The following is a 24,056-nucleotide window of genomic DNA, read 5'->3' as shown; positions in this document are numbered from 1 at the left end:
TTCTTCCAAGATAAATAGGCATGGGGGTTTTGAACCATTAATAACTCTGAAGATGATGAAAAGTCAAATAGTGGACAGTTAAGATGCAGCAACGTTGCACTCTCTTCGATGCCTGGAGTTTCAATGCTTTAAGGATTACTTCCACAGTAAACAAGATGTTCAGTCTAAATTGTATAGACTTGAACAGGAGTTTTTAATGAGCACATCGCTAACAGACTCTTAAACCTCATGAGAAGCTGCCTATCCCAGTCTGGAGTCCTTTCTTTGGTAATCAAAATAATTTGACAGAGATAAAAAGAAGTAGCTTCTCTTCATTTAAGCACTTCATCTTACATAAAAATCTTGGATTTCCTGTTTTCTGGAGACCAAAACACTATCCAGGGAACAAAGCAATTTAATTTGATTTTTTTCTGTCCTATCTATCTTGGTAGCAAATATTTTGCTCTAGTGGAATGGGAACACAATTAATGTAGGGTAAACATTTATGTTCCCAATTATGAAAGCAAGCCAGCAAGATTGGCATGTGGAGCTGATGGGGCAGATCCTGGGAGGGCGCGAGGTGAAGGGGCCAGGAGGCAGCTGACCAGCAGGACGGGCCATTGCTTTGGTCTGTGCAGGGGGGGACCAGACCCAAAGTACAGGCTTGAGGGTAGAGCTGGACCTCGTGCCTGCATGCCGACAGTCCCATGGCCTTCTGTGAGTGCAAACGTGCTTTTAGTGGAAGATATTCAAATTCCTGCGTTGTGTGAGATCCTAAGCAATAGACAGTCAAAGATAGCAAATTTTTTTATGGCATTACCAGAAGCAGTCTTATTTCCTGTTTGTTAAAAATAAATTCTGAGTGTAGTATGAGCAAGATATCATGAGGAGATATTACGGAGCCAGCTCATTGCTGCTGTCTCCTGCTGGGAGAAGTGGTAATGGTGGTGGGGTCTCTGTTCACAAACAGAAGTGATGGACCTTGCAGAGACAGAAAGAGATAGACTCACGCCAAGTCCCATGAGCCCGGGGAAAGATCACAAATGATGGTTCTGAATGTGTTGTTATTTTTAAAGATAATCATTTATTTCAGTGCCCTTTTGGACCACAAAGCTTAAACATACGTCATACCCTTGAGTCTACGGCGCAGTGAGTCATATGGTTTTGAATGTAAATAGGTGTCACCAACTCTGTCAGTCCTCCTGTTCCCAACCAGGCAGCCTGGGAGGAAGCTGAACCAACTGTTCCTAGGCAGTAATGTACATTTTCATAAAATGTTTCACATTTTTCATGTTTATTCCGTGCAGATGGCTCCATTTTGAACATCCAGAATTTGTTTTGACTTTGTGACTATAGCTTGTAAACAGAGAGTTGGCTGGCATCTGTACCGGGTATAGGTAGCTTTTCATATTTGATCTAAAATTGAGTAAGGCTGTAGCCAAACTATGAGTCAGTCAAAATAATGTTGCAAGCCGGTTAAAGGCAGCATATCCAAACCAGGAGGGAAGCCTGAATTAGAGGCGGTAGTGCTGTCCATAAATTGACAAATTGATGTGCTGGCGGTGTTTCATTTACACAGCTACTTTAGCCGGACTCTAAATGTGGCTTTGCAAATCAAGGCCTCTCAGTGTTAAATGTTTTGAACTGAATCTCACAGAAGTTCTCTTAAGTGAACGTGTGGATACAAATAACACAGGGAAAATGCATAGATATACATATATTTATAACTCAAAATACGGAAAACTCGGTTGCATTGTTATTAAGCATGAAAATACTAGTGCTGATTCTTGTCTGTGTGTATTACATGTATGGAAATGATTTTCAAGGACAAATGAATACCAAAAATGTGAAGCTCTCTACTTTTGTCAGATCCACTCCTAGTCTTGCAGATGAGGTTTTGGGACTATTTCTCCTGCTATCAGGTTTCAAACAATTTAGCTCTTTTCTATATATTAGTTAACAGAAAGGGACACCGATTTTGATTTGTTATTTGAGAGTGTAGCCGAGCCATCTTTTGCTATAAAAGGCTCCCTGTGCCTTTGTCTTCTCTAGTTTAAGTAATTAAGTTGAAGGATAAGTAGCCAGAGTACGTCCAAAGTCCTTGGCTTTATTTTGTTAGACCTATTATTGCAGACAATACGGAATATTTTTCAGTAACTCCCCCTTACCCATTCAGACTGAACCTGTGCTTCCTGCTTATCTGTTGGTTCAGTTCTGCCTGCACGTTTCTCAGGTCTATCACCTTGCTGGAAAAAATAGATGGTTTGTAAATCTGAAAAAATTCCCCAACAGCTACCATAAAATTAAGCTGTTAAAGAGCTCTTGGAGCTTGTTTAAATGTAGACCTAAACAAACCTCTTTGCTGTTTAGCTCAAGATAAATCTTTTAAAAAGTCCTATTCTAAATCACTTCCTAATTTTAATGAGTTTATATATCAGCCTTTGCCAGATTTTTACTGTAGCTATTCTCCAAGATTACAGCCCTGATAAAGTAAGGACTAAAATTGTTTATTATATATTATTCTTCAGAAGCAAAACTTTTTCCCCCAGAGGCTGTTGGGAGAGCTATTGATTTTCTGCCACAGTGTGAAATGTGTGACCTTTATAATATGAGCAATGATTACAAGGCCAATAAAATGACATCATTCTGTTTAAACTTTAGAGTTCGCAGGGCAAATAGCAGTATGTGCCACATTTAATGATGTCCACGGACAATAAGTGTACGTTGCCTGGCTTCAGGTGAGACTGAAACATGAAGCAGGCAGGCTCGCCATTCCCAAAATATGCCATGTTTGTGCCAGGAGAGGGGGAACAGAGGTGTATGTACCAGGTAGAGCTGTGTCTTTTCCCAGCTTTAAGGGAAGAAGTCACTGCTTTTCTGAGCAGGCTTTTTTAAATGTTTGCATCTACCAATGCCACTGACAAAAACTCGCCCTGATGTGATGCAGGATGCCCCATTTATGATTTTCCCCAATCCACTGCATATGCATTTACAGGACTAAATTCTGTTCTTGTAGTGCTGCTTTAGCCATTTCACTGCAGTGCCTGTAGAGTAGCTAAGCGAAGGCTCTGTCCCAAATATATGAAGTATAACTGCACAGAGCATATTGGTATTTTAATATATGTGAAAACAAGGAGCACAGAAAGCTTTAGTCAGGCCTGGAGGGGGATGCCACAACCTGATTCACTGAAATAATTTCCGAGAAGAAATTTATGGAAATTTATGTCTGCGTTTCCCACTTCAGTCACATCCCTGCGTTATTTTCTTCCAGTCTTCAGAAACTCATTTTTGAGCCTTTGGGACCTGCGCCAGCCAATTCTCCATCCATTCTCCAGTCCATACCAGGCCAGATCCCCTGCACGGAGACCGGTGTGGCTGTGATTTCCCTTTGGCTCAGTATTTGGTCCAGCTAAAGGTGAAGTCAAAGCGCTCATTGCTCAGAAAGCCCAGGCAACGCAGCACAACACATTCAAGGCATCGCAGAGGAAGAAGCAGGGGTGATTTTCTTTCCCATTTCTGGCTCATTGTGTAATATCAATAATCTCTGTAGCTTTGTATTATACTTGCCGTAAGTGGCCCTAGTGATTGATTAAACACCTTAGCTTTTCTTTGGCATTTAATCAATCGCAGCAGCAGTTTATTGCTTGGTGTATTACAAAGTAAAAGAGATTATTACTTAATTATTCTGAAAAATAGCAGCTCGCAGTTGTTGCTAGCGTGGGTATGTTTCTAAGCTGACACTGGTGTCACGTCATCCTTTCCTTTGTGCTGGGAAAAAGAGCACGATTCCTGCCGGGTCATGTGTGGTCAGTCCCACAGCCATCATCAGCACGGTGCAATTAGTGGCGTTAAATAAATTAACACTTATGGTGGGGCTTCCCACAGTGCATAGAGCCTGGTTCTGTCACTTCCTGGGTACCTCCAAATCTCACTTAAATTTTAGGCAATGTCCTTATGAAGGACATGTGTATATGAACTCGCTGTCAGGTACAAACTGCTTCTGGAAACAATTCAGCAAGAATTACCTTGGTACCAGGAGGCATTTTGATAGCCCAGGGTGCAGCACCGGATGTGTGCACAACTGGAGATAAATCAGATACGGGAAATGTTATTGGTATGTGAGTGTGAGAAAGAAAGAAACAAAACATTTTGTGACATCTTCTTGAGGATCTAGGAAATGGCAGCTCTTCTGTTTTGACACCTGAGGTTTCCTGCCTTGAGTGCAAAATTGAATCCATATGCACAGTTCAGCAAGAATATCGTGGTGTGATAAAGCATAAGGATTCAGGGCAGCGTGCACATCTGTGCATGTAGGGGTACCACGGGTATCGTGATCAGTATGTTTTCTTCTCCATCTGCTTGTGGAATAGGATCTAACCCACCTATACTCCCATGCTAAGGGGTAGTCTAATATTTACAATTAAAAGATGGGATTTAGTTCCTTGCTTTGCCCCTGACTTCCTATGATCTTAGTCAAGTGATTTTGTCTCCTTGTGCCTCAGTTTCCCTTTGTGAATGGGAATAACCATTGTTCCCTACCTTAGAGAAGCAGGTGAAATTAAGGACTGCTAGCTGCTCCTCCATTGTGATAACGGGCACCATCTAAATAATTTCAGTAGAAAAATAAAACCTCTTTAAAACTTTGATCCTGATTGATTTGTATAAATTTGATTTGTATAAATTAAGCTGTGCCCTTGACTTGAACAGGGCTATCAATGGGAGACCAGTCACAAAGCATCCACTGCAAATTTTAAGCATTTCCCCAGATGATTTTAGGGGTTATTGGGATGGGTGGGGTGGGGTCTCATGTTGTTGTATGAGGTAACAAAATTGAGCCTTTTGTTGTTTACTTTTCCTCCGTTACGGTAGTAGAGGTCTGACACCACCTTTCTAGGCAGCTCTGTGAACTCAAGAGGTTGGCAGTGCTCTTGCTCATGCTGAAAGCTGGCATTGCCTGTGAAAAGTGGTGCTTTGGCCAGTCCGTAACAGTCACACAGCATCGTATGCCGGATTTGTGTCCATCGCGCAATGGCTTTTGCAAGTACTCCAGCAGAATTGGAGCGAGCAGACATTGACCGTCCAGTGTCTAGGAGAAGTTCATGTTTCTTTGAGAAGGTGCTGGATGGTCCTAACCATTAAAAGAGTTTATTTTCTTACTCCAACAGATTCCCCTCCCCTCCTTGATGTTACCAAATTTATGATCACTTTTGTCTTTCAGGTGTAACCTGTCTTTAGTGTTGCAGACACATCAGCCAACCATGCATTAAGAACTGGGCCCTTACTTTAATTCAGTATCATTTTCTTTTTGTCCAATAATTTCACGAGCACTAATCCACACTTCAAATGCAGGAGATACTTTGATCCCCAAATTGTTCAGCACTTCGTGCAGGAAAAACCATAGGCCACAGTCATGAAACTCCTAGAGGATGGCTGCTGGCTTCCTGTGGCAGAGCTGGTTGTTGTTTTCCCCCCTCTCCCTTCTTTGCTCTAACCATTTTGTCTGTCTATCTTGTCTTGTATTCAGTTTTCAAAGCAATTGCCATGAAGGGCTTCCTTTTTTTAGTGCCTAAAAGGGAACAATAGATTTTTAGAGTAAGAATAAACATATATCTATCTCTTTATATATAAACACCTGTATATGCATATATCTATACTTCAATATGATATATTGAGAAGTTCAAGCTAAATAGAAATTAATATTTGTTATTGTTATTTTTTATGAAAAGGTCTTTAAATGTATCCTTAAATGCACATGACATTTAAAATTATTCCAGTGCTGGATTCCTGAAAAAAGTAGATGACCTTTTCTCTTGAAATTGGAGAGTGTTTCTTTCCTTAACAGTTACATTATGCACAGAAGATGAGATGTTAACCAAGAAGTTAAAATGTATTGTTTCCCTTTGAAAGCTAATCCTGTTCCTCATTTTCATTAATGTTGGCTCATTCGTTTTTCTTTTTCTTTCTTTCTTTTCCTTTCCTTTTCTTTTGCAACTGTTTTTGCATGAAAATGCAGAGTAGCAATAAACAGATTTTTGTAAGACTTGCTTTAAGACTCTTCTCTTTCAGATCCAGTTAAAGTTTTTAAGTTCAGTTATTTTAAAATTCAAATTCTTCAGTTCCGTAAACAAAAAAAAAATGGACAAATATAATGAGGTGCAAAGCGATTTTCTAGCCCTCACTAATCAATAAATGCCAACAAAATGGGGATGGTGTAATGTCCATAATTTAATTGTCTGCTGTTACCAGGTCACCACGAGACAGTAGCAGAAGCGGAGAGAAGCTGGAATTGGCCATGTCCAACCTCACTGCGGATGTCCTGGAATTACTCCTGGAGTTTGTTTATACAGGTTCTTTGATCATAGATTCAGCCAATGCAAAAACCCTACTGGAAGCTGCCAGCAAGTTCCAGTTTCACACTTTCTGTAAAGTCTGCGTTTCGTTTCTAGGTAAGAGTCACTCCATCTAGCACGATTTTAAGGTCTCATTTTAAGGTTTGTAAGCCTTTCATCTAACAACTCTTAAAAGATAATTACAAAACCAAAGATTAAAATAAAATATAACAAAACAAAACAAAATTAAAATAAAATACAATAAAATACAATAAAAATACCTGTCATCACAAATGGTGGATGGGAAAGACCAGTTGCTGTGCCCTCCCTTGGTAACTGGTGTGCCCTGGGTGTACAGAGCAACATCATCATGAGTGCCTCTGTTCCACTCGTGGTGGAACATTAGAAGTCCATTCCTTCTTGTCCAGAGCACCATGTTATCCTGCTCCTTGCATTTTCTGTATGATTTCCAATATAGACTATTTCAGAACAGTCCAAGGTCACCAGCTCAGCTAACTCAGCTTTACTGGTCTGAACTGGAAGATCCAGCCCAATTTCTGTCATGGCAGAAGAGGAACCAGAACTGGAGCCCAAAGGAAACACATGTTGGTTCAAATTCCTGCCTGTATCACACACCACTCCTTCACTAACATGACTATAATATCAGTTAATGAGACAGTAACCATTTACAAATTATTAACGCAGATTTATTAATACAAAAAGTGTGAGCCTTATCTTACTTCCCATGTCCAAGTTTGAAATACCTTTTGTGGACATCTGATTTCTATTCAGGCTCCCTCAACTTGGTGTGGAACCCCAAATATATCTTCAACCCACATGAACTATAGGTTCTTTGTGGGCAGTTCTTATTTAAAATTGACATCTAGAATTGCAGAGTGTGGAAAATGAGAGTTTAGAAAATGTTGCACTCATTAAAAAACTGCTTTCCCCCAGCTTCCCTTCACCACCTTTTAAAGGGATTAGATCTTACAGCCTCGCCAGGAACAGATTTGTTTAAGTTGCACTATCTCTAAAGATTCAGCCACAAAACCAAAATACATTTATTTCTCTAAATCAATGTGAGATTTCTCATTTCTGATAGTTAATATTTGAATTCAGTGAACCATGTTATGGTATGAAATAGTAGAGTTGGTTCTAAGTTCAGTGATATATGGGGAGTCGCTGGAATTTTGTATTCTCATTTGGAGAATTCATGGAGTGTAATTGCTTATTTTTATTTATAGCTGTGACGGGATTGCTCTACAGAGATAGTAGAGCATTTCCCATCTAAAAAGTTTAAGGAGAAGCCTTTTGTCTTCTCTGTGGCTGTGTTCTTTTCTTTCCAGCCACCTCTATTCCTCACAAAGCAAAAATATGCTAAAAATAAGGGGTTTTCCTAGGGTTTCCAGAGGATTCATCAGTATAAACAGTGATTCCCATCAGTGGCAATGTCTGAATAGTGAGAGAAATGGAGAGAAGTCCAAAGAGAAGTCCAAGGAAGTAAAAGCCTCACATTAACAGATCTGTTCAGCACAGCACCATCTCAGGGGAAATTCAGGTCAGCCTCAGCTGTGAAGCTCCAGCAGGATCCTAACTGGTTGATGTCCAGGCAGCTCTTGTGTCTCTGTACTGGGCCTCCTCAGAGTTGGGCAGAGGTACCCCGGATCTACTTGCACCTTCTGGTGGAAACATGCTGCAACTGTGTCAGGAAAATTGTTTCACTTCAACAGGAGATTTCTTAACCAGCTTCAGTGGGATAATTATAGCCACGTTTTCTCCCCCACACACTGTCTCCTCTGCTTTTGTCTAGACCATGAGAAATGACAACAGTTTTGTGCTGTCTGATGCAATGATGCTGACAAGTTCGTACAGGCGCCATATGATAACTGGGCAAATGTTTGCAAACTGGTCAGGACATCATAGGTATTTCCTCCATCCATATGGCTGAAGACTTGAGGGTTTTTTTTCTTTTTTCTTTCTTTTTTTTCATATTTGTTTTACACTGTCAACACAGCCATGGCTCAAATCAGATTTCAGGAGATTCAGCAGCATCACAGTTTGGGTCCATGGTGCAGGGACACCCATCACAGGAGTGAACAAATCCTTAGCTTGTACTTCAGCCTACTGCTGATAAAATAAAATTATCCTCCCTTAAGTCTAAAGAAGTCAGTGGAAGCTGTTGGACTGATGGAGAAGAATAGAGAAGAGCAAGAGCTCTGAGCTCTGAATTTTCTTTGTCTCCTGGGCAAGGGGAAGAAGTTTGCAAAAATTATGAAAGGGAGCTATGAGAAAAACTGAATGATGGAGCAGTGATGAATCCTGCATGAACAGGCACAAGAACCCAATGGAAGAAGAGGCCTCTATGGTCCTTAAGAATTCAAGGGAAAGTATTGCAGTCATTTTTTGCTCATCCAAGGTGGAGTATTTTGAGCCAACTGGAGAACCATGCTGCCCAGGACTGGAGAAACTGAAGCATCAACCATATCTGGACATAAGAGAAATGAGGAACAGACTCACATGGGAAGTGAAATCTTTTGGACAATGAAAGCATTTGGAAGCCTTCCACCCATCTCCCACCTTCACATGCTTTTGACACTAGTAGGAATACCTGAGGAATAAGATCCCCATTAGAATATACACAGAGTGTGATGAGGAAATGCACAGTTTACGTTAATTTTAGTGATTTTCAAGTCATTGTCTAGAAACCATCTCTAAGTGAAAATAGAGTACTTTATGGGCACAAAGGGGGCTTACATCAACCACTGAGCTTCCATCATACTGCTACCACAATCCTGCTGAGTTACCCTTCCTACATACTATCTATCTCTGAATTTATCTCATCTCACTCCCAGAATTGCAGTCTTAGCAGTCTGTCTGGCTGATTATCTCATGATGACTCTGCACAGGCTCCCATTCCAAAATCACATCTATTACAAGAGGAGAATACCAGCTGCTGATCTGCAATATAGTGACTTGCATGGAAACAGATATACTATCCAGCACTGTCTCAAACCAGTGAGAACCTACTAGATTACATCGGATATCCTTGAAGTCCACTCGTAAGTCTGCTATGAACTGTCCTTGACTGCCGGGAATAGTTTAGTAGTCAGCAGTCATGTTCTGGATGGGCTTAAGGTGAAAGTCCAAAAAAATGTGTTGGTACAAGTCCCGTGTCACTGTGGCAAAGACAGCAATTATTGTAAACGTGTCAGTGTCCAGAGGAAAAGAACTCAGGAGCAGATGGGGCAGAACTGATCCGTAGCTGTCTTTGTTGTGACGGCATCCAGAAGTGCCCTCAGACTGCAGTCACTTGGGATTGGTTGTATTTTATAGGTATATAATTAATCATGTAGGCTCTCTTTATAGTCAGTGAAAAGTAACAGGCATTGGTATGGCACAGTTCTGTTCATCCTGAAGTTATTATCCAAAAAGTTGCCAGATTAATCCGAGATACTACCACATTGCTTCTTGGAATTGTTTGTTTATGAGTGTACAGGAGCACTATCTGATTGCTGGAATCAAGAGAGATCAATCTTGCCTCCAAATTTTGAGTCAGAAGTGAAAAATGGAGGGTGTGGTTTTTTCTGTTCACAGAATACAGATTTTCCTCACCTCCTATAGCTGTTGCCCCAACCTCTGGGTTGGTGGTGGAGTGGACAGTGCTAGGTTAACAGTTTGACTCGATGGTCTTAAAGGTCTTTTTCAACCTAAATGATTCTGTGATTTTATGGCTCTATCTTGCTAACCTGCAATGAATCCCTGTAGTTCACACGCCAGCCCTCATCTTAAGAAGGCGTCGCTGTGCCCACCTTGCCATGGTGCTCGTCACATCAGAAGTGATGAAGTGCGAAGAAGTGCATCTGCAGTCTCCTGAACATCCTGCAACCTGCATCTCCCCAGCACCCCTCTCTAAATGACCCTATCACACTTGCTGGATCAGGCAGGAATAACATCATTTGGATCTGTGACCGAGCAGTTTCTCAGGGAAGAGGAAGGAGGGAATCTCTAAGGGACAACATGGAGCTGCTTGGACACCAGTGTACCAGGCTGCGTCAGCCACCCAGCATTGATAGAGGTAGAAAAACCCATTCAGCTCAGAAGAAACCAGTCGTGACCAGTGCTTTCTCTGCCCCATGCCACAGGCTCAACTGGGGCTGGTATAGGAATCTGTTGATAGAGGCAGACCCAGTCCCTCAAAGGCAAAGATTCATTCTTGCAAGTCTTTTCCATCGAATGCTAGGAAACAGCTGCTTAATGAGTCAAACTTGGTTATTACCTTTATTGTAAACCCTGTGAGGATAAGGTGGAACAGTGACAGATTTGTCTTTGACTTGAGAGTTTGCCAAGTGATGATGAGAGTTTTGGGCTCCGTTAGATCATTATTTTACCCCCAGCCGTATGTATACATGAAACTGTGCCAATGACAGAACCAAGGAACCTGGAAGACGTTTTGGGGTTTGGTTTTATTTGGAAAAGAGACATTTGGGGAGCTTTGTGCTTCATAGCTATCAGTTTGCAGCCTGCCTCTGGGCAGTCTTTGAGTGACAAAATCTACTGACAGCAAACAGTGCCACTGCTCCAGTCTGCTTGAGGAAATGGGCTCCTTGGAGTCAGTACAATCAACTGATGTAAAATGAGATAACCTAGTTTCAGGATTGCTGGATCTGTAAAAGAAAACAAAAAGAACTGGGAGGGGGAAGGGGGAAGCCCAAGACAAAACACAAAACTCCTAATCTCATGCCAGGTTAAAAAAAAACAGTAAAACTAGGTCATAATCCCATTTTAATAAAAGCCACATAGAGATAATGTGCAGGTTTTAAATCTGATGAAAGCAGAAGCTGGGCGTAGAGAAAAATCCCCAAGCATTTCCAGCAGAAGCAATGTGACGGGAGTTGTGTTTGAAGAGATGAGGGGCTATGGCACTTTTCTGTCCGGAGCTCTGAAATAGTGCACTAGGATATGACACTGCCCAAATGTGATATACTTCTCCTCTGGCAGCGCAGAAGCCTGCTGCTGGTACCGATGCTTTTGTGATCTATTGCTGTCTGCCTCTCCCTCATTTATTTTCCTTTCTTGGTCCTGTATCTTAAAAGAATATATTCTGCCTATTAGTAGTGGCTTGGTTAACAAAAGCTGAGAAGAATCTGAGAGTTCCTCTTATAAATGTCTGAAATTGGTGGGTTTTTCTTCAGAATAGCTGAAAAGAAAGAAAGTACAGTCAAATGTATGGCGTAGCGCAGTTTTAATGCAAAGCTACACACTGTGCCGTTACTTCTGTTTGCTGGGTAGGAGATAATGCTCTCTCCTCTGTGCATGATTTTCTTTGAAACCCACTACACAACATTTAACAGAAGGCGTTAGTATAATCTGTGTTTTGCATAAGGGATGTCATCACATTCAGCAGCAACAAAGTTCCTTTGAAAAAGAAAAGGGGGGGGGGAGAGGATTTTTTTTTTTATTTGAAGTAGCTTAGTAGCTGAACAGGGCAAAAATTATCATAAAGCGACTGCAGCATCCTCAGAAATGTCCTTAGTGCTGTTTGCATTTGTTCTTAAGTGTCTGCACTGGCGTTTACATCTTTGCTGTTTCTTAAAGCAACATTGTAGGCGGCAGGAAAAGCAGCAGCCGCTTGGCTGGGTTCCCGTCCCTTGGGAAGCCCCAGTACTGTTATGTCAGTAGGTTTCCCTGGTGTTCTGTGAAGGCTTACACGAAAAGCAAACCCAGTGCATTTCTCTCTCCCTTCCCCAGGTCAGTTGTTAAACAGACGTTGATTTTTGTACTTTAAACCCCCATCCTAAAGTAACCCAGGATGCTGCATTTAATTACCTCTCTGAAATTAATTAGGGTTGGAGATTTGGCTGTGATGCTTATTTTTTTCATGATCTTGGTAAAAATGTGAATCTCTCTTTTAATAGTCCTCACTTGTTGGTTTTGGGTTTGGTTTTTTTTTCCTCCTTTTAGAAAAACAGCTGACTGCTAGCAACTGCTTAGGAATATTAGCCATGGCTGAAGCCATGCAGTGCACTGAACTATACAACATGGCCAAAGCATACGCCCTGCAGATTTTCCCTGAGGTGGCAAACCAAGAAGAGATCCTTAATATCTCAAAAGACGACTTCATTTCCTACATGTCCAATGACAGCCTGAACACCAAAGCGGAGGAGCTGGTGTATGAAACAGTGATAAAGTGGATTAAGAAGGACGCTGCAATCAGAGCTCAGGTAAAAATAATCCCAGCAGCCTCGCTCTGCTGTGTTCCCATGAATGCCTCTTTTAAAATAGAAACCATCCCCATGCAATTTTAAACATGAGGGTGCGTAGGAGATGGGATGGGCAGTTCAAATGAAAGAAAAAGAGAAAAGGAATGCAGGCTATGCACCAACTGTATATAATTTCAAAATCATCGTCATATCTGATTATTTAGAATCAAAATCTCATTTGTGACATGCATGGTACAAAGTTAGGGCCTTGAGTGGTTGGCTGCGGGCTTGATCGGAGATAAATCAGGAAGGATTAGAGTTGTGTGAGATGCTGCTTTAAGAAGGGGATGCATTTTAGTAACAGTGGGAAATAAAAATCTGTCAGAAAATCTGTATTTCTTTTGATGCCACATGCTGAATGAGTGTAACTTCAGTGCATAACAAAAAAAAAAGACTCTATATCTTTATTGTCTGCGTAGATAACCCCTTGGGTATGATATATTTATTAGAGTTAGTCTTTCTTCAACCATCCGAGCTATACAGTCTGCTCTTGACTTAAGAAACCAAGTGTATTACTTTGCTCAGCACTGTCTCCAGAGAAATGCTAGAAGCAACAACTGTTTGGAGGCTGATGATCGTCCTTAGGACCAGAAGACTTCTCTGGTGATATTTAAAAACCTACCACTTGCCTTCTGTGCAGCCTTGCAAGTTGGCTTTTGTGGGTAGTCAGTTGTGGTGGTCTGAACCCCAAATTTCTGCAATTGGAGGCCAGTTCTCCCCACAGCCCCCAGAAGGGGAAGGTTGTTTTCCCCCTTGCCCCTCTTTTGGAGGTCAAAGTCCCTCACCCAGAAAGTGGAATAAATAGCAATTCCCAGCCTCACTGGGCTGCTGGGTGAGGCCGAGGGCATTAAGGATGGTGAAGACTCCATGCCAGACCAAGCCTTGCTGCCTGCACTGCCGGCTCAGCCCCTGCCCTCTGCCTGCACCTCCCAGGGGCTTTCCCTAAACTTGTCCTGCCCTGTGCGAGTGGCTGATGCACTTCAGCAGGGCCATCCTGTGCTGGAGACCTGCCACTCTCTCCAACCACCTCCTCCACATGCTGGGGATGCCTCAAACATTTACACAGTGTCATTGATTTGAAATGGGCCTCTTTTTGGCTCTCACTGGCCTTGAATAACACATGGTTTTATTTCACTTCTGGCTTTAACTTTGATGACAGCAGTCAGCTCTGTGCAGCTCTGAACCCACTGCAACCTCAGGGATTATTCCCAGAGGCCGGAGTACGGGAGCCCTGCGGCAGGAGCCAGTTTGCCTGGTGCACACAGAAGGTGTCACTCACCAGGTGGTCCCAGTTATGTTTTCAAAATTGCTGGTTTAGACATTTCCCTCTGCGCCCTACTGCGGTGGTGTTATGAATTTGTTTTTTTAAGTGGTGGTTTTTCTTGCCTCACTCTTGCTGCTGCCACCACCACCATCTCCTCTCCCTTTCCTGTTGCGGTTGGGTTGGTTTTCTGGTTTTTTTTATTCCCAAATTGCCTTCCCCTCTACCCTGCTTCTGCAGTGCCTTTGTAGTTTACGATGGCAGTTTTATTTGCTTCTCCAAATTTCTCTGTGGTGCTTTGGTTTCATGCATTACTTTACAAGGGCTTTTAATTTTTAATTTGTATTTATCCAGAGTTGAGGGTCTTGAATAAATTAATATTAAAGATACCAAGAAGATAACTATTTTCATGCCCAGTCCTACCACTAAACTAGTTTCTTTGGATTGTAGCTCTCACTTTTTTTGTACTCTGTGCACTCCTTGATCTATTATAAAGCTCTTAGTTAAATAGGTACTTATTTTCTAAAAGTAGGAACTTGTACTTACCATGAAAAGTACCATCTTTACAGTAATGACTTCTGCATTTTCAGAGCCCAGGAACAAATAGCACTGACAGTGGATAGCTTGGAAGATAGACCTAAATAATCTTATTTCTGATCAAGATGATGAGTGAAAATTTGCAGTTGGTGTGCAGCAAGGCCTGCCATGCCAGGAACTGCCCATCTCCTGCGAGGTGCACAGGCTGCTCAGAGCTTTGCAGAACCGGGCACCGTGGCGATAGCGAGCGCAGGATGGGCCTCTTCTAGGAGCTGTGCATGGGTATTTTGACTTTATTCACTGTTGGGTGAGATGGATTCACTCAGCGCTTTTTTGGCTCTTTGGGCTGGGGAGCCAGCATGGGAGGGCACCAGTGCAGCAACAGGACTGTAGCGTCTGCAATCAGCCGGTGGGATCTGTTGGGAGGGTTGTTGGACAGGTTTTAGCCATGGATTGCAACAGCCCCAAACAGTCCTGGTAAGACATCGCTCCTGCTCTGCTGCACTCCTCTGGCAACCACTCTGGTTTTATTTCTCTCTCCCAAAGGCAGTCCTGGCAGTAAAATCTCTCAGGGCCTGGATCTCCAGGGCCTGCACTTTCTTCCTGTCTCCCCATCTCCCTTTGCCTTCCAGGCCAGGCTCTATCATCATATTTTTATTTTTAGTAGCTCCAACAGCAGGTGATTAAAATGACAGCAAACTGTGCCACATACTTACAACAACTTATCCATCACTGCCTCCCCTCCTGTCCAATCCCTTTCTGAGAGCCTCTAGGAAGGAGACTTTCAACTGAGCCTCCCATTCTCCTGGAATGGCATTGGGTTTGCTCTCTTTCTGCACTTCTTGCCACTAAAAGCTCTTCTTTGGGTATGTAATTGTTTCTGCTTTCATTATTTTTTTCTGCACCAGGCTGGAGGGCAGTGGCAGGAAAGGAACCAGGATTTGTTTGCAAGACAAGTTGAAAAGCTGTGCTCTGGCTGACTTAATTCTGCAGGTTTTGTTCATACAAAGTTTTACGGTGCTTATAAAAGTGGCATTACAAAAAACCAACACCCGAGCCTTGTTACAAAGAGGGAATAACAGTGCTTTAGAGGTTACTTGATCCATCTACATAGGACAAAGAGGAAGTTCAGAGAATTACAAATGTGTTAAGTAAGGATTTGGTAAATAGCTGTATCCAGTGCATTGGAGCCGCATGCCAGCTCATATGGTAGCGTTTATGGAGGTATTTTAGTGCTGCTGGTAGTGCAGTTGTGTAAAATTGGTCTAACCAAAAGAAGCAGCCTGTGCTGTGAGGTCTGGACCAGGCAGGTAATTTCCTGTACCAGCAGACACAGAGCGCTGGTTGTAGGAGTCCTCTTGATTGCTTGTCACTGAGTGAAAGCCTGCAGCCGACTGACACATCTGGAAAAGCTGAATTTACTGGGTTTTCTATTTATTTCTCTTCCTGACTGATGGACAAGATTGTAGGGTTTATCCTAACAGTTATCCCCTTGATAAGCTTATTACAGCTCCAGCGAACTCATGCAAAAAATATATTGTATAATAGAGGCTTTACTGTCTGGAAACCAGCACTCTCTGAGCCGTCCCAACAAGCACAGATTTCTGCCAGGCCCTAAGCAGTCTTCACCTGAACTCATCCCCCAGCTTTCTGCATGGCCCTGGAGAGGTTGTTTCACCTTTCTGTCCCCATTTCTTACACCATAAGCTGGAGGGAAGTGATGCTTCCCATGTGGACTGTTGGGAGGACCTGGTGGTACTAACGAGCTGCAGTCATGCCCAGTGTCGGCACAGGATGGAGAAGATGGGGAGTTGCTGGATATGCTGCAATTTGCTGCCTGCCCAGAGCATGGACGTACCAAAGCTCATTGGAAGCTTTACCATCTTCTGCTACAAGTCCAAAGTTTTATCTGTTTCCCCTGACATAAAAAATAGAGTACAATGTTTATTTATAACAGAAAGCCTGGGAAAACAAGACTCCCAGTTGCATGAAGGTTTCCTTTCACCCTGAAGGGAGACAAGAAGCAAGGAGAGGACAGACATTTCAACACGTTGCCTGGAGTGGTGCTGGAGGAGAGGCAGGTGCTGCAGCGATGAGGGACAGACGAGAGGCTCAGATGAATGGCAATCACCTTTTGTTGCACTCTGCAAGGATATAATCATGTGTCCTTTTTCCAAACCCTGTTTAAAATCAAAGTGTCCAGCAGCAAAATGAAATGTTTCCATCATAAAGCCCTTAAGAAGCCTTCTATGAACTTTCCTCAGAGGCAGATTTGTCTAAACAGCATCTTCATGGTGCCTGAGAACCAGAGATGCGTAGACAAATTGGAGGTAATTTAGAGAAGAGCAACACAAATGATTAAAAGACTGAAGGAACTGATGTGAGAAAAAAAAGATTAAAAGATGTGAATATGCATGACTTGGCCTAATGACAGCTAGAGAGGAATAAATGTCTATGAATGTTTGAAGTCCCAAGGAGAGGAGTTGCCTGGAAGGATGCAAGGGGTGTAACAGCCGTAAGGACCACTGGGATGAATTTGAGACTTGGCAAATTAGTCTAAGCAAACACAGAGCCCACCTGAAAGCCCTGTATGTGTCAGTGAGAAAAGGAAAGATGAAGGAGAGAAGAGGATTTATGTCAAAAACGTTACAAATGCCAATGAGCTATATTTTGGCAGTGGCAACAAATAGCAGTTTGGAGGCAAGATCCTACAGCGGAGAAGGGGTTGGTAACTGCGAGAAAACGCACGGAAGATCCTTGGTTTGTGGTTGGGCTGTTGAGATGGTAGCGTAATTTCTCACGTACATTTTAAAGAGTCTCCAAAGTTACACGGAGGAGTGGCTTGCTCCAAGGAAACAGAGAATCTGACACAATTCCAACTCTGCTCTGTGGCAACAGGGAGGCAGTGACATGTTCAGATGCTGATACCTAGTACCAGCATGAACAACTTAAGTTCATCATAACAGAAAATTAATTGATCAATCAATGTACTTAAGGGCATTAAGCTTCAGGAAAGCAGTGCTGGAATACATATGAAAAGGAAGCTTCCAGGGGAGCCTAAGTGAATTAGGCGCTATCACTCTATTACGGTTCAATTAGGTTTCTTTGAGAAGTCCAGACTACCCTGATGCTTTGAAAACGATTTGTGGGAAGAGCAGACAAATTCGAAAAGATGCCATAATGAAAGTGCAAGAAGCTCCAATTTCTCTGAAAGCAAAAAACGCAAGGGATGAGCGGTAACCCCTGTGATTTCCCAGGGATGGGCTGCTCAAAGAGCTCAGATTTAAATGAGGCCTTTGCAGACACACTCAGAGCCTGTGCAGGCTTAGAGAGGGAAAAGAAAAGGCAGCAGCAGGAACAGCATCAGTGCAGGAACATGCCCTTAGCTACATACTGAAGGAAGAAACTGCATTAAATAAAAAAGGAAAGGGGATGCAGGTCACATTAGCAGTTCCTTAAATCCCCCCCCGTACTAAACTTTTAAGTTTTTCTGAAGGGTTAACCTTGACTGAAAATCTACTGAATTATTCCTCTGAAGTTTAAATTGGTTTGAGGAGCTCCCCTGTCTCCCAGTCTTCTCAGTCTCTTCATTTGTGGCTTTTCCAACACATTTTCCTGTTTTTTTTCAAATATATTTCTCTGCTGTTGCTGAAGCAACGGCCTTACAAAGACACACGTCCGTGAGCAGCTCGTCACACATGCTCACTGCATTGCCTTGTGCTGCGCCTGGCCCCAGCGCTCAGGATGGACCTCCAGGAACAAAACCGTGTCACACTGTAGACGAGAGGCATTTTGGAGAGTTACTGCGCACAGATTCCTGCGTCAATGTCTTGTAGGGATGGATGTGTTAGGAGTTTACTTGTTTTTGTGAAGCATGGTATAAGCTTCAGCCGTTTTGTTGCTGGCAGTGTGCTTTTGTGGCACATCTGTGTGCATATGAGTGTGTGAATAGGGGACTGCCTATAAACAAGAGAAACTCCACTTACTGCTCTAGTAACCTTTGGGGGAATGTAGGGGGTTTATCTGATAGAGTTTAGTCAGCAAGACAGAGACGGCATGGTAGGAGTGGAGGTTTTTTAAGCCTCAGTATCAGGTAAATTTCAAGTATGATGGATCAATGATTTATCTTCCTGCATATTAAAAAAAAAACCTCTCGTCATATTACTGCTAGAAATACCTACCCATGTGCTGCTTTGCAAACAGTTCGGAGAAGAGGACAGCAGTTCACTTTATGTGGCGCTGATGACATTACAGTGTTTAGTCAGCTGTGCTGCCATAAAGATGTCACATCGAAACCTCATTTCAGGAAGACAGAGGGGCTGCTCTTTCCTTCTTGCTAGGCATGAGGTTTATGCACATGGCATCCCGTCACCGAGCCACCAGGTGAACCCAGAGCCTGGAAACCAGATTTCCTACCACGTGTTCATCTCATGATATTACGAGATGATCGGCTGACATGCTACCAAGGCTTTTGGTTTAATCTGAAGGCAGCGTTGCAATTCCAAGAAATCAACACGGGTGATTAATAAATATACCGAGTGCACCAGAGAGCTTAGGCTGGGCTTGGATGTGACCTTGGGTGTAGGAGGTTACTGGAAGCACAGCATATCTTTGTAATACCCAGAGGTTAGATGTATCAAAGCAAGTGCTCTCATTGCCAAGTAGCAGGACAGCGCTGTGAAAATCTAGCTGAAAAGGGCGTATTTCTGTGAGCTACAAAAACATGGAGGGTTTTAAAGCATGGAGGGTTTTAAAACAGTGGCTAGAAGGTGGCTAAGTCCCTGGGAGCTGAGAAATGGCTTCAGCTTTCCCGGACCAGCCAGTTCCCCACTGGGCTTGTAAACTTGGAGCTGGCAATATTGTTATATCAGGTCAGGGAACTCACTGGGGAAGACTGGGCTGGAGATGGTTGTGGGGAAAGACCCCTCACCACCCCAAAATGCCTTCTTACTCAGCCACCACGCCGTATTCCCAGCCATCACCATCCACAAGCTGGACGGTTCATTACCTGGCTGTGGGGTAAGCTCCAAAGACTAGCATCTGCAGTTTTCAGAGGTTTGGGTAGTTTTGATTTAATTAGAGTGCTCTCTTCCCATCTGAAGGTGCTTTATGCAGTAGGGAGCTGATGCTGCTTCAGATCTGTCCCCAATGGCTTTCTCCATCTGAGGAGGTCCTTGCTGCAGCTCTCGGATCAAGTGAGTGCAAGAGACGGGACAAGTTTGAACCCAGGGTTTATGTGCGATGACAAATATCCTTCATTGCTCTCAGATGAATCAAAGATATTCCTACTTTGTTATCTTTTTAAAAATGCTCTTGGAATTATGCATAAAGAGCTGAAACAGCAGTTTATTGGAGCAAAACCTTGTCGTAATGTGGGTAATGGAACTTCTGTATTTGTATTTCTAGCTGAAGCCTGTTTCTTTAGGCAGATAGCACAAAAGGTCCTTTGTAGAAAGAAAAGAAAACCAGAGAGACAGATGAGTTATAAGGCATGAGGGAAACGTTATTTTAACCTCTCTGGGCATTACTTCAAAAATGTTAAAAATCTTGAGAGCTTTCCAGTGTAGCATTTAAGGAGCAGGAAATTTTACTCTGTAGCAGTAAACATATTTCCTTTTAAAATTAACTGTATACTGTTGTAGCCCAAGTCTATGCAGAAGCACACTGAGAGTCCTTTTGGAGAATACCTATGAGGATTTTACCGGATTAGAGATTTGAAAATAAAAAGATTATTTTTAATGTGATACTGAAGAGGGTTTTGTAACTGAGACTTAGAAGATACCAGAACAAAGCCCACTTGCAAGCAAGTGTTCATAATACTGATATAATTAGCAGGAGAAGAAATGTCACAAAAAGTTTAGCAAAGTAAATGTCCTCACTCAAACTACCAGCCAGAAACACACCCAAAAAAGCATTCAACTGTTTTGTAATCCAGCTTGCTCGAGCTCTGGCCCACCTGTTGAGGTTTGGAATGGTTTGGGTTGGAAGGGACCTTTGAAGATCACCTTACCCAACCATCCTGCAATGAGCAGGGACATCTTCAACCAGATCAGGTTGCTCAGAGCCCCATCCAACCTGACCTTGAATGTTTCCAGGGAAGGGGCATCTGTCACCCCTATCGGCAAAAACTTATTCTTATATCTAGTCTGAGTCTCCACTCTTTTAGTTGCAAACCACTGCCCCTTGTCCTATTGCTACAAGTCCTATTAAAAAGCCTGTCTCAGTCTTTCTTATAAGCACTCCTTAAGTGATGAAAGGCCACAATAAGGTCTCCCCAGAGCTTTCTCTTCTCCAAGCTAAAACTTAGTTATGAACAGATTATTAGGGAAAGGCTTGAAAGGGTCAACTTCAAGGTATAGCACATTGTGTTGATCATATATTCCTCTGAGTCAGCGCTGACCCAATGATAACATTTAGGCTCCCTCATAGTGTGATGGCAGCCTTCCAGGCACAGCGCCTAGGGCAAGTGGATATGAAAATTCGCACCAGAGGGAAGAAGTTATCACCCTCCAGTTTGGGTTGACGTCTGACTGTGAACAAATTAATGTGGCACGGTCTGGGGAACGCGCTCCCTTCCCCAGGAGCTGGTGGCTCGCAGTCTTAGGCCAGAAGGAGCCATTGAAATTCTCTGCTTCCTCTGGTGCGTGATGCAGCCGCTCAGCTCAGAGCGCTCTGGGGACTGTTAAGTGTGTTGACTAAAGCTCTGTTAATTATAACGTGAGTTTACACATGTCTAGCTGACAAGTAAATACTTGCTTGTATGTACCTATTTAGGGGTATGAATGTAAAGCTGAATCTCTGCCCCGAAATGTTTCAGTAATTAAGGAAAGATGAGATCTAAGATTTTTCTTTCCCTGTTTTTTATGAAGCACACTCATGATTGCAGGCTGGTTGAAGTTCAGCCACTGAAATGGGTATTAGTGAAATAGGTGCCTTGAAGCAGGCCAGATAGCATCTCTCAAAAGTCACTACTCCACCATGTCCCCAGTGAGTGTCCAAAAAGCCTTTGCTCAGGTGGCAGTGGTGCCCTGGCTCCTTCAGGATGCCCCTGTCCATGCCCAGCACCGTGGTGGTATCCCGCAGCATCACTGCTCAGCAAGAAGTTTATGGACCAGATCCTCTGCTGGCGCCAAACCCAAGCAGCTCCCTTCATCCACTTGAAAAAAACCAGTTCTGACAGTGTTCAAAAACTTCCCTAGCATTTAAAGCAATAAATTCATTAGATTTTTGCATAATGGTGTCAATTTGCAAGGCACTGAGGCATGGTCTCCCATGTCTATGAGCTGATAACTCTCAATTTTGGGCCAGAAGGGGCATTAATATTCTCTGCTTCACCCTGGCATGTGGTGCAGGTTGTAGAGTAGTCATAAGTGATTCCCAGCAAAGACCCAAGAAGTATTTCTACTTGCCCAGCCAGTGCCCGCAGCTGAGAAGCGAGAAGAAAATGCCCCCAGAGTTACAGGCACAAACTGCAGCTCCAGGGACCGCGGTTGTTGTCTGCTGAATTCAGCACCGTGCCCTGCACAAGTATTCTGCTGTTTTGATAAAAACCGGCAACATCAGGAGGTGCAGTCGATATTTCATAGCCGCATAAGGAACAACGGAAAGACAAGAGAGAATGGAGAGCAAATAACAGATGGTAAGGAGGTTGAAATGCTTTATGGTGCTTATTCCAGTCTAAATGAAAAGGATAATAGTAGCAGGATATTTAGTACAATCATAGCTAACAGAGCTAGGAAGCCTTCATAAGGGAGAATCCAAAAGAAAAAGGCTGCTGATTGCCTAAATCACTTGAATATTCTTAAATCAGCGAGGCTAAATGAAATTCACCCTTGACTATAGTGCTTAAAAGAGCTGGTGCAAAAAGCCGTTGGTTTATGAAAGCCTCTCCTGTCTTCTCAAGACGCTGCGATGGTACATACTCTTCAAATCCCTCGGTGAAAAACACCGCGATTATATGTACCCTTAATGCCATCAGCAATGAGCCCAAGTAGAGACTGCGTGTGGTCGTGTGCACACACACACACGCAGAGCCGGCTTTTTCTAGCTGTTTGAGCAAAGGGAAGAATTAGAGTGAAAAGTGACATCGGTTTTGATATGTGACATTAACTTTCAAGCTGATGAAAGGGAGCAACATGTTCTAATTATTATTCCCCTTCAAAATAAGCCACGAGCTCAGACAAAAGAGGAGAGAGAGGGAAAGGGGGGGAAATCCAGGAGAGAAACAGAATCGCATTTTCTCACTTATCTAATTAAAGCAAGGTGGGCGAGTGAGAGGGAGAGCTCGCTGCGCTCAGGCAGCGGCGCTGCCCCATTTATTCTGGGAAAAGTGGGAGATGGAGGCGGTCGGTCTGCCGGGCCCGTGGGAATTGCCCATCTCTGCTGGAGGGAAGCTCTTTTCCCAATGCTGATTCACACTCAACTTGGGGACATCCTGGTGCCTGTCAGACCCCATATCCTAATTTAGTGGCACAACTTCTTGCGCCTGTGTTTTGGTTCATGGTACGGATGCTTGCAGTGCAGACCTGCCTCAGGGCAGCGCTGACGTGTCCCACCGCGCTGAGGGAAGGTGCTGGCTCCTCCACACACTCCATATATTTTACAACTTTATTTAAACTGCCCTTTAGCGACTCATTCTGCTTCCTGAGCAGCCTGTAGTAGGGATTAACCTGTTCGCCGGGGGTTGTCTGGCTCGTCCCCCGCATACCGCTATCCGCATTATTCCCATGTCCCGATGCCACGTTTCGTCTTGGCTCTTGCGTAAGGTTAAACGCCCCCAACCTTCTTAAAAAAAGCACTTCCTGAAATCAGAGCTTTGCCACCCACTGCCATATGTCCACTGCTCCCTCTCCTACAAGGTACCGTTTAATGACATTAAGATATCTGCAGCCAAGTGCTTGACATTTGTGACTCCGGGGAAGGGGAGCAGCCGTTTTACCTCCTAGAAAGCGCTTTAGAAATGCATTTCAGGAAGGGAAAGGAGGGGAGCGCCTTCGTTTCTGGTTTGGAGGCTGATGAAGAGATCTCAAGCCCTACTCAGCCCCGTGCCACACTGGAAGTAATAGCAAGGAGCCACGGACCCTCTGTTCACATGTTGGTTGTGGTTTGGGTTGTTTTGGTTTTGTTGCTTTTTTTTTTTTCAAAAAAGGAGTTTTGTTGTTTTTCCGCCCTTTTTTCATCAATTCTCATTTTCATCCCCAAACAACTGAAGGGTGGCCAGACCTAAACTCTTTGGGCTGTACCTAAAATTGCCAGCCATGATGTCAGGAGGGCTGGTAGTCAGCTCGAGACCCTGCTCATCTCCCTGCCAGGGCCCTGCAGGCACCCATGGGCTTTGGCTCCACATGGATATTTAGATCCCAGCTTTGACAGAGCTTGCACCAGGCTGACGTGGCTCTCCAGCAGGGAAGAGCTGCGAATTCCTTCTGTGAGGAGAAATCCTTTGTTTTCCTCCCAAATTAAGCCTGCTCCTTCAATTTGGGTGGGGAAAGGGCAAGCCCTGGAAGCAGCCCTGGGTGTCACGGCATCCTCACCTGCCTGGCCAGCCCATTCCCTGCCCTCCCATCTTACTGGGCCCCTGCCCCACTCCCGTCCCTGCTGCTGCTGTGACTTGGCTCTGTCACACCACAGGGACAAGAACGCCACTGAAAAAGGCAGTGAGAGCCAAGCAGCTCCTGGAAGAGAGGCGGA

At 43.5% G+C, this 24,056-nt stretch overlaps 1 protein-coding gene across 1 annotated transcript in view; it reads left to right on the top strand.

The window, feature by feature from the left end:
- KLHL29 (kelch-like family member 29) overlaps window positions 1–24,056 on the top strand; it is a 68,200-nt gene that overhangs the window by 9,129 nt on the left and 35,015 nt on the right. Inside the window, exons 2-3 of the mRNA XM_010195147.1 lie at window positions 6,226–6,425; window positions 12,270–12,529. Coding sequence (XP_010193449.1) covers window positions 6,226–6,425; window positions 12,270–12,529 — 460 coding nt within the window. The remainder of the gene's footprint in view (window positions 1–6,225; window positions 6,426–12,269; window positions 12,530–24,056) is intronic.

Source organism: Mesitornis unicolor, unplaced genomic scaffold (genome assembly GCF_000695765.1).
Source record: "Mesitornis unicolor isolate BGI_N332 unplaced genomic scaffold, ASM69576v1 scaffold3242, whole genome shotgun sequence".
NCBI classification, from domain to species: domain Eukaryota; kingdom Metazoa; phylum Chordata; class Aves; order Mesitornithiformes; family Mesitornithidae; genus Mesitornis; species Mesitornis unicolor.
The sequence above is the reverse complement of the archived record's forward strand: the minus strand, read 5'-3'. Positions and strand labels throughout refer to the sequence as shown.